Source organism: Hippopotamus amphibius, chromosome 3 (genome assembly GCF_030028045.1).
Source record: "Hippopotamus amphibius kiboko isolate mHipAmp2 chromosome 3, mHipAmp2.hap2, whole genome shotgun sequence".
Lineage (NCBI taxonomy): Eukaryota > Metazoa > Chordata > Mammalia > Artiodactyla > Hippopotamidae > Hippopotamus > Hippopotamus amphibius.
This window is the reverse complement of record NC_080188.1, coordinates 55,020,423-55,037,342: the sequence shown is the minus strand read 5'-3', so window position 1 is coordinate 55,037,342 and position 16,920 is coordinate 55,020,423. Positions and strand designations below refer to the sequence as shown.

At 37.3% G+C, this 16,920-nt stretch overlaps 1 protein-coding gene across 10 annotated transcripts in view; it reads left to right on the top strand.

Moving 5' to 3' along the window:
• The window catches only part of WDFY3 (WD repeat and FYVE domain containing 3), a 250,654-nt gene that overhangs the window by 208,296 nt on the left and 25,438 nt on the right, over nucleotides 1-16,920 (top strand). For all 10 annotated transcript variants that reach the window (XM_057728829.1, XM_057728822.1, XM_057728824.1 and 7 more), the window contains 10 exons: nucleotides 958-1,121; nucleotides 3,632-3,780; nucleotides 4,866-4,986; nucleotides 5,861-5,946; nucleotides 7,463-7,543; nucleotides 10,088-10,142; nucleotides 10,409-10,528; nucleotides 12,181-12,298; nucleotides 13,372-13,478; nucleotides 14,978-15,131. In XM_057728829.1, coding sequence (XP_057584812.1) covers nucleotides 958-1,121; nucleotides 3,632-3,780; nucleotides 4,866-4,986; nucleotides 5,861-5,946; nucleotides 7,463-7,543; nucleotides 10,088-10,142; nucleotides 10,409-10,528; nucleotides 12,181-12,298; nucleotides 13,372-13,478; nucleotides 14,978-15,131 — 1,155 coding nt within the window. The remainder of the gene's footprint in view (nucleotides 1-957; nucleotides 1,122-3,631; nucleotides 3,781-4,865; nucleotides 4,987-5,860; nucleotides 5,947-7,462; nucleotides 7,544-10,087; nucleotides 10,143-10,408; nucleotides 10,529-12,180; nucleotides 12,299-13,371; nucleotides 13,479-14,977; nucleotides 15,132-16,920) is intronic.

Here is a 16,920-nt window from a genome sequence, read left to right as displayed (position 1 = left end):
CCCAAGGCACAGCAGAACCTATGATAACTTGTGTTCAAAGGATAGGATTCTAACAGGCTGACTTACATTTTTCCAAAATTCTTAGTGCAACTATCATTGGTAGATGTAACATTACTTTTTTTGGTACAAAACTGAAGAACATTAAATTAAGTCTGAGATTTAGAGTTTATTTTGAGTGCTTCCCATACTCTGGGTTATCAGGGGGTTACTTTCATCAGCTGATTTTAATTTCACCTCCTGTGATTATTAATAAAATTATCAAAATGTAGGCAGTAAAATGTTAACTTATTTGGCAAATTAAATTGGCTCTATATTTAAAAGAATTGTGTTCTTTAAAAAAAAAAAAAAGAATTGTGTCTTATTCTTTATGACCTGATGATTGAATCAGATTCATTCACGTGTGAATGACCATACTGCCACTTGTAACATGAGTCTTGAAGTAGTCCTCATGGGCCCTCCAAGTAAGTGGAATCTCTTATAATCACCTTTATAGCTTGCTGTCCTAATTTTTGTTTCTGATAATGACTGATCACGTATTGATGGTATCTCCTCAATGACACCTGCCCATTAGCACCACCACTCTCACCATGAATTATGCTAAGCTCTGTCCATCACCATCATCTGACACTCCCTGAGAAGTCACCATGTATCGCGCGTGGTACTAAGCACTTTACATGAATTACCTCATTTAGTCCTCCAGCAGTCCTCCAGGTATCCACGATAGATAGTATTCTTGTCCCGGTTTTATCAACGAGAAACTGAGGTTCTGAAGGGACAAATACTACTCCAAGGTCACACAGCTGTTTAAATCCAGAGCCTGTGCTGTGGACTGTGCTGCCACCCCATACCTTCCAGAACTATCTCAAACTGGAAATGTAGAAGAGGGACTACATGAGACTAAACTGCTCCCAGATGGCCCCTGCAAGATCACATGACCTCTTGGCTCTTATCCTGCAGGACTGGTCAAGCCACCTCTAAAACGGTCTCGATCTGCACCTGACGGAGGAGATGAGGAGACCCAGGAGCAGCTACAAGACCAGATTGCTGAGGGCAGCTCCATAGAAGAGGAGGAGAAGACAGACAACGCCACCCTGCTGCGCCTGTTAGAGGAGGGAGAAAAGGTGCCGTGCTTCTGAAAAGGAGGGAATGTATTAAGTGGTTTGTTTCCATTTTACAAGACTAGTTGAAGGGTATCTATCTGGCAGCCAAAGATAAATATTTTAGCCTCTGCCGTGAAATCAGTATTAAGCACCCAGCACTCTGCTTCTTTCATCTGTCGGATTTTCTGACCTCTGAACACACTGAACAGCACGAAATTGCATCAGATACAGTATTAACAGTTGACACCTCGTTCACTGTCTTCCTCTGTACCCTTTATTAGGCTGCAGCTTTTGCCATAATTCTCTTATTTCAAACCCATGTACACAACCCATTCAGTAATTTGGCCCTGTATTTTCTCCTACACGTCTGTAATTCCAGTAACCACACAAGCAGCTTCAACTAGCCCACCATCCCCAGTCTTGTGTTTAACCCTTGCTCTGCTTCACTCACAAAAGGCTACTTTGCCTTCCTGTTTCCCTCTCAGCCTCTTACACCCTGCGACCCCTCCAGGCTTACTTTACTGACTCTTCCATGTAGCCTGAGCCCACTGCAGCATTTTGTGCTTTGCAGTTCACTACATCCATGATGTTATTTCTTTACTCTGCACTTTACTCACTGTGTTCTCTGCCTAAATGCCCCTCTCTCCATCACCTGCATGACCTCCATCCTAGTAACTCCCATTTGATACAACCTCATTTATCTAGATGTCTTTAATACTCACTCAGAGAAAGCTTTCCTTCACTGTCTTGCCAGCTCAGGCTTAGTTAGACACCCTTCTCTGTGCTTTTATAAAGCCTTATATATAGATCACTCATTTTATCATGTGATTATTTGTTCCTGTGTCTGTCTCTTCACCTAGATAGTGAGCTCTTTATAGGCAGACACTATCCCAATGCCTTACACAGTTCTAGTCACTTGATAGATACTCAGTAAACCTTGAATGAAGGAGAGATGGGTTGGATAAATAAAGGGCTAAGTGAGAAGGAATGAATGAATTGAATGTATAGTGAATATCACCTTTTTAAAGGTTGTTTTTGCCGATTATATTAGATCTTGGTACAACACTTGAAATCTTACCCACTAAGAAATAGTGACTAGAAATTAGGGTTTAATTTTTTTAATTCTGTTCAAATTATGGCCTGATTAATCTTGAATGAAACATGCAAAAACAATATGTAACTATAAAAGTACATTAGATCTGAAGGAAGCACAAGAGAGGCTTCTAGGTTCTTGAGAATGTTCTATTTTTTGATCTGGATGCTGGTTGCATCATATTTTAAACATGAAAATTCGTCACGCTATGCACTTATGAAGTAAACATTTTTCTGTGTGTGTATTTTGCTTACAATAGAGTTATTTTACAAGTATGTCAGTTTTTTTCTTGTAACATTCTACATCTTTCTTATTGAAGTAGTTCAGATGTGGTGATGAAAATTAACTTATATTTGAATATTCTAGAAAATCTATTTTCTAATGCTGTCATTTTTTCAACTTTTAAACTCATGAGCACAGTGTTTGCTCTAATTGCTTTAAGTTTGTATAGTGCAGGAAGTGTATTTAGATTGACATTTATTTGACATCCGCTTGACTCTGATTTAGTTGCTGATTCTTTTTCCTTGACTCATGTTTGAACTGAGTGTAAGCAAGAAAGAATTTTTACTAAGAACTAGATCCTGCCTGTTGTGAAGAAAACAATGCTAACATTGAGAGATTTAGCAAGTCCTTCCTTCTGTGAGGAAAATACAGCTGCCAAGTTTGGCTTTTCACAGTGGCACAGCAGTCTGCCAGGCAGGCAGGATCCAGTGGGGAGCAAACAGAGATGAATTCCACAACTCCAGTTCCAGGGTTGTTATGGAAAAAAGAGGAAAGTAAGCTCTAGGAAGAGAAGACAGCCAACAGTTCCTACCATGATTATGTACATTATCTCACTAACTCACGTGACAAGCCAGTGACGTATCTTTGAAACTTCTGTGAAGACACAGAAGCCCAGAGACATTAGGAAATTTAACCAAATCTATAGGTAAACAACAGAACTGGGAATTCGGTCAGGATTGTCAGGCTCTGCATACCGTTTTCACTCTGTATCATCCCGCTTGGCCAAGGGTACGGTCCTAATCTCCTCGCATGTATGCCAGGAAAGGCAGTTCCCTTTCCTACAAAGCTTGTGTCTGTCTCCTTCCTAACTTGTTCATTGACTGTAGAGCCTAGTACACATGTGCCTGGCACAGAGTTAGGACTCAGTGAATACTAGGATAAGTGGATTGGGTGGATGGATATGAGTAAATGGTTATTTCCTTTTACTGAAGTCAACTGCAATTCAGATTGCAGTCTTAGCTATTCTTCTTAATATGCTTAAACTCTGGTTAATATGCTTAGCTCAGGGGATGCCATCACAGAGTGACATCTTGGTAAAATCTTGTTTGCCCATTAAATCCATGTTTTAAAATATTTTGCTTCATTTATATCAAAGAAAAGATATTACCTGATTTTTTTAAACTATATCAATGAATGTTTATGGTTTTCTTTATAGATCCAACACATGTACCGCTGTGCTCGAGTCCAGGGCCTAGATACCAGTGAAGGGCTACTTCTTTTTGGTAAAGAGCATTTTTATGTGATCGATGGATTTACTATGACAGCAACCAGGGAAATCAGAGATATTGAAACTTTACCTCCAAAGTAAGTAAATAAATGAAGAGACACAAAGTATAACTATCTTTAGAAAGCAGTATATCTACATAGTTTTTTTAAATGCAGAAATTGTTTTAAGTAATATTATCTCTCAGTTTATGTGCATTCATCATTAAATATTCACAAGAGTAATAGTTATTTCAAGTGCATTAATAGCACTAGATGTAATACAAGTTCCTTGTATTATAATCTGTATATTTATAAAGTTATTCTGAATTTGTAAATTTTTCTTTTTTGCAAATTTCAGTATAAACACAGTTGTAGAGAAAATGCAAGCAGCTGTACAATACCCTAACAAATGTAAGAGCATCCCGTCCTCTGAATACTCTGGAAGCAGTGTGACTGCAGCACAGGCAGGAATTAACTGACTGAGTTTATCCATCTTCCTTTTCTTCTGCCAGTCCTATGATGGACGTGATGGTGGGTAATGGAAAACCCAGAGACAGACAAAGCTAGAAGGAAGATGAAAAGCTTGCAGCTTAGAAAATCAACATGCTCTTCTCTTCCTTTAACATTTTGAGTACCTAACATACACTTTGAATGCAGACATGGGCATCGTCATTCCTGGGAAATATTTCAAATAATTATTTTCAGTAGCAATCGGGGCCACATTACGAATTTTATGGCCCTCTTCCTCCATATAAAAATACTTAAAATGCTGTTTTCTGACTGTATTGGTTTAGAGATGAATATATTCACATTATATATTAAAACATTTTCTTCTACCTAAACGTTCAATTTTTTTTAATTCTTTATTTTAAGAGAAATTAAAATGTTTTCTTGGACCTCCTAAAAAGTATATAGGACTTGGCACTGTGCCAGCTGTGCCTAATAGATAAGCCCTGACAGCAAGAATAGGGCTTTTTTTTAAGTTATATTCATCAGGGGAGTTTCTGGTGTACTGAGTAGCTGACAAATTATTCTCCTAAAGGTTTTTTTTTTTTTTTTAACTAAATGTTCAGTTGTATTGATCCTGCTTCTCTTCACATGCTGAGAATAACACACCCCTTGTTGAACAGTGCATTTATCTCTTGCTGTGTTTTTGTTATCTCCTTTCTGTGGGCCGCCTATAGTATGCATGAGCCCATTATCCCCAGAGGAGCGAGGCAAGGCCCCAGCCAGCTCAAGAGAACATGCAGCATTTTTGCATATGAAGATATCAAGGAAGTGCATAAAAGGAGGTATCTCCTGCAGGTGGGTTGATTTAGTAGTAGTAAACGTCTCCTCATGTTCCTTTATTTAGAGGATATGTACATTATAGAATCCACATTATTCCTTAGAGTATTAGATTTGGTTGTATGACAGGCAAGCTCATGTCACATGGGTGCATAATTTTATAATACATCCCTTTTTTAAAAAAAACAAAATACAAAACCAACACACAACCTAAAACTTTGAGTGATATCTTTGTTATTCATCTTCCCCTATAGCTATCTAAATTCATATGATAATTTTCTTTTTTTTAATTTATTTTATTTTTTATTTATTGGCTTCATTGGGTGTTTGTGGCTGCGCGCAGGCTTTCTGTAGTTGCAGAGAGTGGGGGCTGCTCTTCACCGCAATGCGCTGGCTGCTTATTGCGGTGGCTTCTCTTGCTGCAGAGCGCTGACTCTAGGCACGCGGGCTCAGTAGTTGTGGCACACGGGCTCTAGAGCGCAGGCTCAGTAGTTGTGGCGCACGGGCTTAGTGGTTCCACGGCATGTGGAATCTTCCCGGCCCAGGGCTTGGACCTGTGTCCCCTGCATTGGCAGGTGGATTCTTAACGACTGCGCCACCAGGGAAACCCTATAATTTTCTTTTTATGTAAAAATTGCATTCTCACTACCAATTTACAAAATTATAATTTTATAAATATTTTACCATTATTCTGTTAAAGATTTTAGAAACAATTGAGCAGAACAGATTGACTCCATTTATTTTGTAATTTAATCTGCTGGGAATTCATGACTGAAAATGTTCTTCAGTCAACAAGTTAATTTCTTCAACATTATAGAAGTTCATAATGGAAAAGTTAATAGGTAAACTTACTTGTGTTTTTTCTTAATGTTTTTCTCTCTGATCGCTTCAGCCGATTGCTGTGGAAGTTTTCTCTGGAGATGGACGGAATTACCTCCTAGCTTTTCAGAAAGGAATCAGAAACAAAGTCTATCAAAGGTATTGTTTATTAGGAATACTTCATAATGCTATTGTGGGAAGAAATGGGAGGTGAAGCATTGCCATTTCAGCTAGTTTTTAAAAATCTGTTACATCCATGAATTGCCTTCTTTGAAAAAAATGTTTGTGTCTTTTTTGCCAGCCTCTTGAAACATGATTCTTCTGATGCTATTCTATTTCAAAATAACATTTCTCCTTCTGGTAACTTATAGTAGATATCATCAAAAGCTACCTTTATCACTAAGTCCCATGTCTCTAAGTGTAAAAGGATGATGAAACTGTAGCTTAAAAAATAATACTTTAGATTCAAAATAAGCTTCTTTCACGTTTGCCAAAAAAAGAAGATAGTGATGACACCTTGCTATTCAATGCGGAGCCTGAGTGTCCTTAGAATTTATATTTGTATGAGACTTAGATTCTGACTTTGGAAGGAAGTTGGATACCTTCATCCTTGAAACAGTAGCATAGCCAAGTAGAGCACTTGATGTAATCTAACCGTATTGCTATTTTTGGTAAACTGTGCTTAAATTTTATCTTAGAAAAATAGTATATGTCCATGTGCTTGAAAATACTTTTGTTGGATGTGTGAATAATAAGGCTTTTATGAACTGATCGTCATATATGAGAGCCCTCTTATTCTCTGAAGACTGGTATAGATCCTGGCAATCCCTTTATTAGGGAAGTGTTGTATTCCGAGTGAGGAATCGCTGATACCAAGCGACATTGCTGATCACTGCGGTGCAGTAATACTACCTGTGAGCACGAGGGAGATGAGAGCGGCCCTTCAAGTAAAGTGCCTGTGGATGTTGATTGGGAAGAACTAAGTAAATGACTGAGATTTTAGTTAGCTCTCTCATTAATTTCTAAAGGTGATAATTGTTTTCAGCGTTAGTAAATTATCTGCTCTTCCCAACTAGAAGCTGTTACAAGGAGATGAGTTTGTCTTTATCTGAGAAATGTCTCTGTATATGCCAATTTCAAGGTCCGCATTCATTCCAAGAATTTTCTCACAGTTCTTTTTTGCCCTTAAAAGAAGTATGTTAACATTATGAGCAACTGTGAAAATAATTATGACAGCGTCACACAGAGGTTCTTATCATGTATATATTTTCATTCGTTAGTGATGTCTCTGTTCTGTCATTTGTTTAGCTGTTAGCACTACTGGCTGTCGTGAATATTTAGCTTTTAATCACTCTTCAGGACATCATTAAGTTGACTCAATTCCTGTGAGTCAGTGTGTCAAGGCTTTTTCGTCAAGTAATGTGGCAGCATATGTAAAAATCCAAAATGACAGATTTTGCTGTGGATCTTTATATTTGGCTTTGGAAGCCACCAGATTACCCTTTTTTGTTACAGAGTGTTCTAATTATTGTATGTTCCCTTTGCGTACCGTTTACTCAGTGGTGGAGGGGAAGATGCAGCAATTAAGATCTAAATGCATCATCCTTTCTTAAGCTCCCATTAGATGCTGACTGAAACGTCATTTCCAATTTTATGCTATTTTTAACTTTTCCAGGTTTTTGGCTGGGGTGCCATCTCTAACTGACAGTTCAGAGTCTGTGTCTGGGCAACGACCGAACACAAGCGTGGAGCAGGGGTAGGTTGTTTGCTTTTGCACACTATAATTTAATACTGCAATTGGATCATTTATATCTGGGCAGCATTATTTAATATCTTTAATGACGTGTTCCCCAACCCCAACCTCCAGTGGTTTGCAAAACAAATTTCAAATAATGAAAACTAGAAAGAAAAAAGGAAATAGATGCATGATCACTCATGTCAAAAACAGTGTCAAACTGATCACATTCTGATCAATCCCCTTTAATCTTTGAAGCATGCGTGTATGCCTGTGTGCACAATTGAGTGCATACTATAGATACAGATTTTTATTCTGCATCTTCTATTTAGTGTTATATGTAAATGTTTCCTCCTGGTTTTAAAAAAGTCTTTAGAAACTTTGCCTTTATTTAGTAGCCATTCATCATATGTATAAAGCATTCTCTTGTTCTTGGATGTTTCATCTTTATCAGGTTTCCTTGTTATAATAAAGCAAGTGTGATACCTCATTATTTTGGGGGATAAAATCCCCTTAGTAAAATGGTATGAATTTTAAGACTCTTAATACACAAAACCAACTAGAATTCTATAAAGATTTTACACATCTATATTCCACATTAGTAGATAAGTTTGCTTATCTCAATAGATGCCAACTTTTTATATTTACTTTTAAATTTTTACCGAATTTTTAAAATGCTGTTTTTAAATGTCCATTTCTTTTCACATTAGTAATCTTGAGCTCTATATATATTTGTTAGCCACTTAAAATTATCATTTATGAGTTATCTGTAACTTTTGCCCATTTTTTTCCACTGAGTTCTTTATTTGTGGTGGTGGTGCTTTGGTTCTTTTTGTAGTATTTGTTGAGATATAATTGACATTATATTAGCTTCAGATGTACAATATAGTAATTCAATTTTGTATATATTGTGAAATGACCACCTCGATAGGTGTAGTTATCTCCTCTGAGTTCTTATTATCAATGTGTATGGGATTTTTCTGTAATAGCGTATTACTTCTCTGCTTGTCATATTTGTTGCAAATTGCTAATTTTTTCTCTTAATTTTTTTTTCTTACATTTAAATTTAACCTTCTGTTTTTGTGTGTTCAAACCTATCAGTGGTTCTTTTGTGCTTTTTTCAGCTGCTTTTAATCTTAGAAAGTCCTTTTGGATGGTGTAGACATTTCAAGAATCCATATACCCAGCTTTATTTACAGTCACTCAGGAATATACACCCAGCCCTTTATAATCCATTAGAAAAGAAGCAGTGCTTTGGGGCTGCACATTAATTATTACAGCATGCAGCAGAATAACTTAAAACTTTACTGGGTATTCTGTAATTTGTAAATGAAATTTTATTTCAGTCTGTATGTGCCTAAATATATTGTATATTTCTCTTTAAATTATTGCTTTTATTTTTCTTTAGCTAAGATTTAGCAAATACAAATGCTGCATATATTCTTTTGTTAACCCTACAAACATGTTCTGTTCATAATCGTTTTTGTTGCTGTTAAGATAAATAAAGGAAGTGAAATGCTCCCGTAAAGCATATTGAGCCTTTTTTTCTACTTGTGAGCAAATTGTTAGTACTTTTGCCTGCCTAGATAACCTTCAGCTTGCTCTTTCATTGTTCTAACTACTGTCTGTGCTGAGTTGGCAGTTCTTAAAGAATTGTTCAAAACTCAAAGGCAAGAAGCAGAAATTCATTTCCAACTTTAATCTTCTTTTCAGTTGTTCCCTTTCCTACAAAGTTGTAGAATGATCATAGCTCTTTTTCCAGAGAGAGTATCTTATACATTCAATTTGCCTGAAGGGAAGAATTTATCTGAAAGTGAAAAGTGGTATCTGTACTATTGAGCTAGATATGCTTATGAACTAAGGTTTACAAATCTCTTAATTTCCTTTGAGACAATAAAATATATAGTTAAGTGCTTTCTTACCGGTTCTGTGACCAATTCACAATCTTCAGATTAATAATTATCCATAGTATAACCTTAAGGGTTTTATAGCATTCTAGAAAAGTCTGCTGTAGAAAAAATTCCATAATTTTCTAAACAGCAGTGACTTTCCTATCATAAAATATTCATATTTTCATTCACTTTTTCAACATCTCTTTTAGGAAATGTAGTGTGCACCTACCATGTACAAAATATTGTATACTATATCAGTTATTCCAATTTAATGTCTTTAGATCAGTTTATATAGGGAATTATTGTAAAGGGTAGAAAGTTGAACTCGATCAATGGTTTTCAAACTCATTTGCTATGACCTACGGTAAAGAATATACACTTTGCATCCCAAGTCATACAAACTTAGTTACAAATAGTAAAATAAAATTCACAGAAAATACTTTTCCTTACTGTATGTAGTGCCTTCCGATGTTCTCTATTTAGTTCAATTTGATTCTGTTATTTCATATTTCAAAATGCTGATCGTGACCCACTAAACTGATCTTATGACCCACTAACAGGTTGTCCTCCATAGTTTTAAAAATTTGTAGACCCACTGACTTAAAATTTTCAGCTTTGTAATTACTCAGATTTAAAATTATGTTGCCTACGACTTATTATTTATCATTTTTAGGTCTGGGTTACTTAGCACTCTGGTTGGAGAGAAGTCTGTGACTCAGAGATGGGAGGTAAGTTCAGTGAAAATGTCAGCTTCCTTCATAATTTGTAGCTAGAAGGTATAAATCATACAGTTAAAAGCACTTTAATAATTTATAAAATATATATGATAGAAAAAAATGTTTTGTTTTTGTTCTTTTTAGGGGAAAAAAAGTTTTGTTGTTCTGAAATCTGTAAGAAACTGTCCTTTACCTCATTTTGCATATACATTTTTAAAAGTGAACATAGTGGAAATAATTGATTGCTTTAAAATGAATCTTTATTTATCTTTCCCAAGAGAGGTGAAATCAGCAACTTTCAGTATTTGATGCACTTGAACACTTTGGCGGGGAGATCATATAATGACCTCATGCAGTATCCTGTCTTCCCCTGGATCCTTGCAGATTACGACTCAGAGGTAAATTTCATCATTTTGTGAAACTGGAACACATTTTCAGAAGTAATTAAAAGATACTGCAGTAGCTCAAATGATTTATATGCTTTATTAAAGTTCTCAGCAGGCACCTACTCCCGAGAAGATGAGAAGAGCTTTAGCTTAGACTTGTACAAAGTTTGAATACTTAATGGACTTCTTGGATTCATGATATCTATTCAGTTTCCTAAAGGGCTAATAAATATGTATCCACTGGAAGACGTCACTGTCCTCTACACTGCAACCAGTTTCAGAAACAAATCTAATTGAGTCATCCCTCTGTTTTAAATTATTCCATAAATCATCATCACAATTTGGAGCAATTTTTAAAACCTCGGTATAACACCCTTTACAAAGTAACTGCTATGTAGATATCCCTCCTGTGCACCCAGGACTGCTGTCTTGGGCTACCCCGTTCTCTCTCAGCAGCTCTGCCTGTGCTGCTCTCCCTGCCTGGACTTCTCCCCCTGCCCATGCACATCTTCTCTCCTGCTGACAGGTTCCTCTGGCTAGCTGCATTTCATCCTGCAGGACACACCCACGTATGCTCAGGGGAGCCTTCTGTCCTTTCTCGCCTCTTCCTTCTTCCTCTGTTCCCACACTGCCTTGTGGCTATATCACGCTGCTTTCTTTTATAGCACGTTGTAGTCATGACTTTTGTCTGGACATACTCAACTGTGTGGTCCTTTAACCCAGAGACTGTCTTACGTAGCTGTTAAGTCCCAACCTCTAGAGCAATGCCCAGTACTTAGTATATACTTTAATCTTTGTTGAAATAATTGTAAAAAGTATAAATGAGGTATTTTGCATGTAGAGTTTCAGAGGACAAATATTAACTTGACTTGTATTGGTAAATGTGGATCAGTTTCTCCTGTCCAAGACATTTAAAATATAAGTTGGCAAAATTGGTGGGCCGTGATGCCCTTATCAAAAGGACACAGATTAGGTATGCCTTGGGTCCCTACTCCACATTTCTGCTTTTAAAACCCTCAGGAGATAAAGTTTGGTTTCCTTTTAAATGTATGAATTGGGTCAGCTCGAGATGAGCTTTTAAATTCATCTCTGGTAGACTGAAAGAATCCATCTCATTTGGAAGTCACTTGATCTGGTATGATGTTGTCTTTTGGAGGTGAACAAATTACTGAGTGCTCTAGTTTATTTCACTTCCCTTTCACCTCAGAGAAGAAAATGTTCAAAAGTGAAGTTGGAATAAAGCAGGGGAGGAGGGGAAGAGAACAGAAAGGAGATTTGATTCTCCAGTATTGTGGGTGATGTTGGATAAAGATGAATTGGAGCTTTTGCGCCCACAGGCTCCTGCTGTGCCCTTGCCAAGACTGGGAAGGGTTTTCCCTCTTATCCTCATCTCCAAACATGGATCCTGAGCGCCTTCCTCTGTTGCACACTTAATTTCCAAAACAGTTGTCTTCAAAATGAACCAGTTAACAAACTGCCATGTGCCTGTCTGTGAAATAAGGATAACCAGTAGGTGCGTGGCATGGTCTTGGAGTCCGGCTCTGCCCGGGTGACCCCATAGTTACTAGCACATTTACAGATCATCATTGCTATAGCCACTGTGTCTACATCGGTGAGAATAAAGCATGTAGTAATTTGGAATTGGGTTTCATTTTGTATTTTAGGAGGTAGATCTTACTAATCCGAAGACATTTAGAAACCTGGCTAAGCCAATGGGAGCACAGACAGATGAACGATTAGCTCAGTATAAGAAGCGATATAAAGACTGGGAAGATCCAAACGGTAAGTAACTCTTCTTGTCATGGGACTTTGTACCCAAGTTTCAAAAGTAAGCCGTTATTTAGCGGTTCAGCACTCTTCCATCTTTCCCCAAATTTCTTCTATATCATTATTTTTATGTATGTTACAAATGCATGCTTATACACAGCTATAGGTTTTGCATGCCAACTGACGGCCATGCTTAGAAGGCGTTTTTTTAGGTAGCTTGTCAGGTACTGGCAGAAAACTAAGTTATGTCTGTTTTGTCTAGGGTAGAAATTTCCCATCATAATATGCTGACATCTCTGATCGTGTTTAGGCCAGAAACTAAACTTACCTTTATTGACTCTTTTAATTTTTTTTATTGAAGTATTGTTAGTTGATATACAGTGTTTCAGGTATACAGCAAAGTGATTCAGTCATTCAGTTTTTTCAGATTGTTTTCCATTATAGGTTCTTCTAATTTTATTTAGGCACTTTTTAGAACCCTTTAGCATTAAAAAATAATAATCAACTACCTTCTAAAATACTAGTTTACCTACTTATGATTAATGTTTATTAATGTTTATTAAACGTTTAATGTTTATCATGTATACCCTTCAAACTGGCAAAACAAACAAAAGAGAAAGAAACTAAGCCTAATAAGCCTAACATTATTCCCTGTGTGAAATCTTTTTTTTTCCCCTGCAAGGAGAATATGTAATAAAAATTGCATAATATTCATAGACAACATTTAGATAAATTTATACTGTTGCAAAGCCAGAACCTAATAAAAAGTTGCTATACCTCAATACCTTGCTTTAGTCAAAGATGGTTTGCTATTAAAGATTGTCTGTTACAATTAGCCTCAAAACATGAATTGCTAGATGTGCTCAGTTTGGGGGAAAGGCACAGAATTATACTAAACTGGATAATTGCCAAATATATGTTGGGGTCGCAGTGTCATCATAAAGTTTTCATGCTGCAAATGCCATACTAACTGCACCTAGTGTTACAGTTATCACATACATTAGCATTTTCAAGTCTACTGATGAATGCCAATTTTATTTTTCATATTACTCTTTTATTTTGAATTATGCTTTAATTTTCTCGGCAAGGAGAAACTCCAGCCTACCACTATGGGACCCACTATTCATCTGCAATGATTGTGGCTTCGTACCTAGTAAGGATGGAGCCCTTCACACAGATATTCCTAAGGCTACAGGTAAAACTCTTAAGTTTAGATTTTTGTGTTTTATGCAAGCCTTCTATTTAAGATTGTTGCTTTTTTTCTTTAAGAATGTTATCTTGCCCGACAAGAAGCCCTGTGAAGTTTTAGTTACAAAAGTAATCAGAACGTAATGAAAGTGAAACTTCACTGGACCAAAATTGATAAATAAGCTAGAATTTGTTTACACTAAACAAGTGCCAGGGTCCTTTAGCCAAGAAAGCACGCAGCATATGCTTTCTAGCCACATGTAAGGAATTCGGCCTTAACTGGTTGAATTCAACAAACATTTAAAAAAGAGTAATACTGTCTAGCTCGTTTGCTGTCTTCCATATTATAATTGCTTTTCTCCACATTTCTTTCATTTATTCAGCAAATATTTACTGAATACCTGCTATATGCCAGGCACTCATCTAGATGCTTAGAGATATCGGTGAATAAAGACAAATGTCCTGCCTTATGCAATTTATGTATCTTAGTTGAGGGAGATGAACATAATAAATACGTATGTTATAAAATGTTTTAGAGTGTGGTAAGTGCTATCAGAAAAATGTAGATCAGGGAAAGGGGATGGGAAGTACAGGAATGGGACGTGGGAAGGACATGATGGTCAGAGTAGGTCTCCTTGAAAGAGGTGACTTCTGAGGAGGAGAGAGAGTTACTCACGCGGATATATGGAGAAAGTGTGTTCCAGGCAGAGAGAACAGCCCATGAGGGGCCCTAAGTCAGACATGTGCCTGAGATGCTTGAGGAACAGCAAGGAAACCTGTATGTCTGCAGGGGAAAGCAATAGGGCATGAGGTCAGAGAGGCAGCAGGGGCCAGATGGTGGTAGGCGTTGGTGGCCATTGTACAGACTTTGGCATTTTCACACAGTGAACTTCATTGTAAAGACAAACACGCTGTGTTCACTTGAACACAGCATAGAGAGTTTGATTAAGGAAGGGATGTGTATCTGTGAGACTGTGTAAGCAAAAGAAATCCCTTTTCTACTTGAATTTGTTTTACCAGTCTGTAACTTTTTGATCACCTTCCTAGTTCTTCACTTAATTCTCATTGGCGTGAGAACTTGAATGGCATGTTAATTTATAAAATTAGTCAAATACATATATAACCTGAGTATTTCCAACTGTAGGTGGCTATGTTAGAATCTTTTTTTTAGGAGAGCGTTATCGAATCATGGAGGAACTCCTATTTACTTATAGTCTTGCCCTCTCTCTAAAAACTAATCTTTTTCTTAAATGACTTTTTAAAGTCTTTGTACTTGGATTTCACTTTGATAAAAAGCAAGAGCACCCTTTGTAAGGAGTACCCTGAAAAGAATTAGGTTAATTTTCTTTTGGTGGTTATTTAAAATATTGTGTATTTAACGTAGGATAATGGGAAATTGAACTGTCACCAAGTATATTGATCTGGGGTTTTCAAGCCTTTGAGCTTGAAAGCTGTGAGGTGGGAGCAGTTCTCTAACAGAGAGGTGCCTTCTCGTTCCGCCCACAGGGAGGCCACTTTGACCTGGCTGACCGGATGTTTCACAGTGTGCGCGAGGCCTGGTATTCAGCATCAAAGCACAACATGGCAGATGTAAAGGAACTTATCCCAGAATTTTTTTACTTGCCAGAATTCCTGTTCAATTCCAACAACTTTGACCTAGGTATGTAGCACTATGGCACTATCTTAGGAACGTCAGCCAGGAAAAGACCAATAGAAATAAGTCACTTTTCTGACGATTGTCTGTAGTGCACACGGACAAGAAAAGATTTTGTTACCAGACCAAACTTGGATCCACTCACCCGACACGCAGCCAAACCCAGCTGCTGACACTGGGTCATGGTGAAGGGAAAGGCTGGCGTTTACTGCAGGGCCAAGCAAGGAAAATGGGCAGCTCGTGCTCGGAAGGCCCACACTCCCCAGTGATGGCTTTCAGAGGAGCGCTTTTAAAGAGTCTGCGTGAGGCAGAGGGTCACAGGGTATGTGATGAGCTTGTGCGCAAGTCTACGATCGGTTAACGGTGAGGTAACGGGGTGTTGTTTCAGGAATCTTGGTCATCAGCCTTCTGGTTCCAACTGGTCTGGGGACTGTGTGCTGGTGGCCAGCATGTAATTAACTTCTTCTACCTAGTGGGGGTTTTTAGTGTCAGCAGAACCACTCAAGGATATGACTCAGGATACTGTCTGTTGCCCTTGAGGAGGAACTAAGGATCCTTGACTTTGCTTTATGGCTAAACTAATATTTTGTCTTGTTTGACTGTTTTCCTTTGTTTCTGCGTTTTCTCACTTCTCTGATTAAATTTGCTCTGTGGAACTTGAGGGGAGGCCTAGGAGGCTAAAGCTTTTCTACAAACAAGAGGCAGGGGACATGCTGCTGGGGGCTGGGGGCTTGGTAATTATTCTTGGGGAGGCCTTGCAGGTTCCTGCTTGGTTTCTATTTCCTTGTGGTTTCAGCTGCTGTTAATTACGACTGGGTGTATGAGAGTAAATATAACACAGAAAAATAGATTTATGCCCCAAAATAGCTGTTTCAAACTTGTAGTCTTGGGAAAAATTTAAAAATGAACAGATTGCATCTAATGGTCAAGTTATCATTATTCAATTGAAAATAATGGTGAGACGAAATTTTATTTGAAAATTAATATGATTAAACTAACAGCCAAGAGTGGCATATCTAAATTTTTCTTGTATTCAAATCTTTGTATTGCCTGAGGCATTCTCAGCTTACATGCTAATAAATTCTAAAATTACGATTTCAGAATAACTTTAGGTAAATCGCTGTCTTCATCCTGTTAGGATACTATTTTCTAGAAAAACAGAACCAAATCAACATTTATAAAAAGGAGAGAAGTTTCCTCAGTACTCCACTCTCTTTATATTATCCAGCAGTTATAGGAAGTAGATTTGAGTTTGGCTACAGTTTCTTGGAACACAGTTTGCTGATCTGTGTTTCTGAATATTTATTTTTACAACGTATCAAAATTCCGTTGTTCCGCTTTAGAATATTCGTGCTAGATATTGTTCTGTTCTCATACTTTTTTCATGCCCTGTATCATACTATATTTAAGACTTCAACATATAAACCATTACTATACTACCTCATAAAATTTGTTAATGGAAAATTCAGGAAATATTCAAATCCAATATATTTGAGTGATTTTTCTTTGTTATGTAATTTTTATTTACTTAATTGTCCATCAGCAGCTCAAACCTTGTGACATTGTAGCTCTAGGTGCAGTAGTAAAGACAGTAAGGCTCTCTCAGTAGCCCCAGAAAAAGTCCCTGAAATTGAGTCTCATTACCTCTGATTGGGCCTGGAGCTCACCCTTGAGCAGCTAAAGACACCGAGTTCTAGCACTTAAAGTTGGAAGGAATGGAGATTCCTCAAAGGAATAGAATAGGCGGTGAATAGGGAAAAACAACAAATGTGTACACAGCATTTGAATATGAACT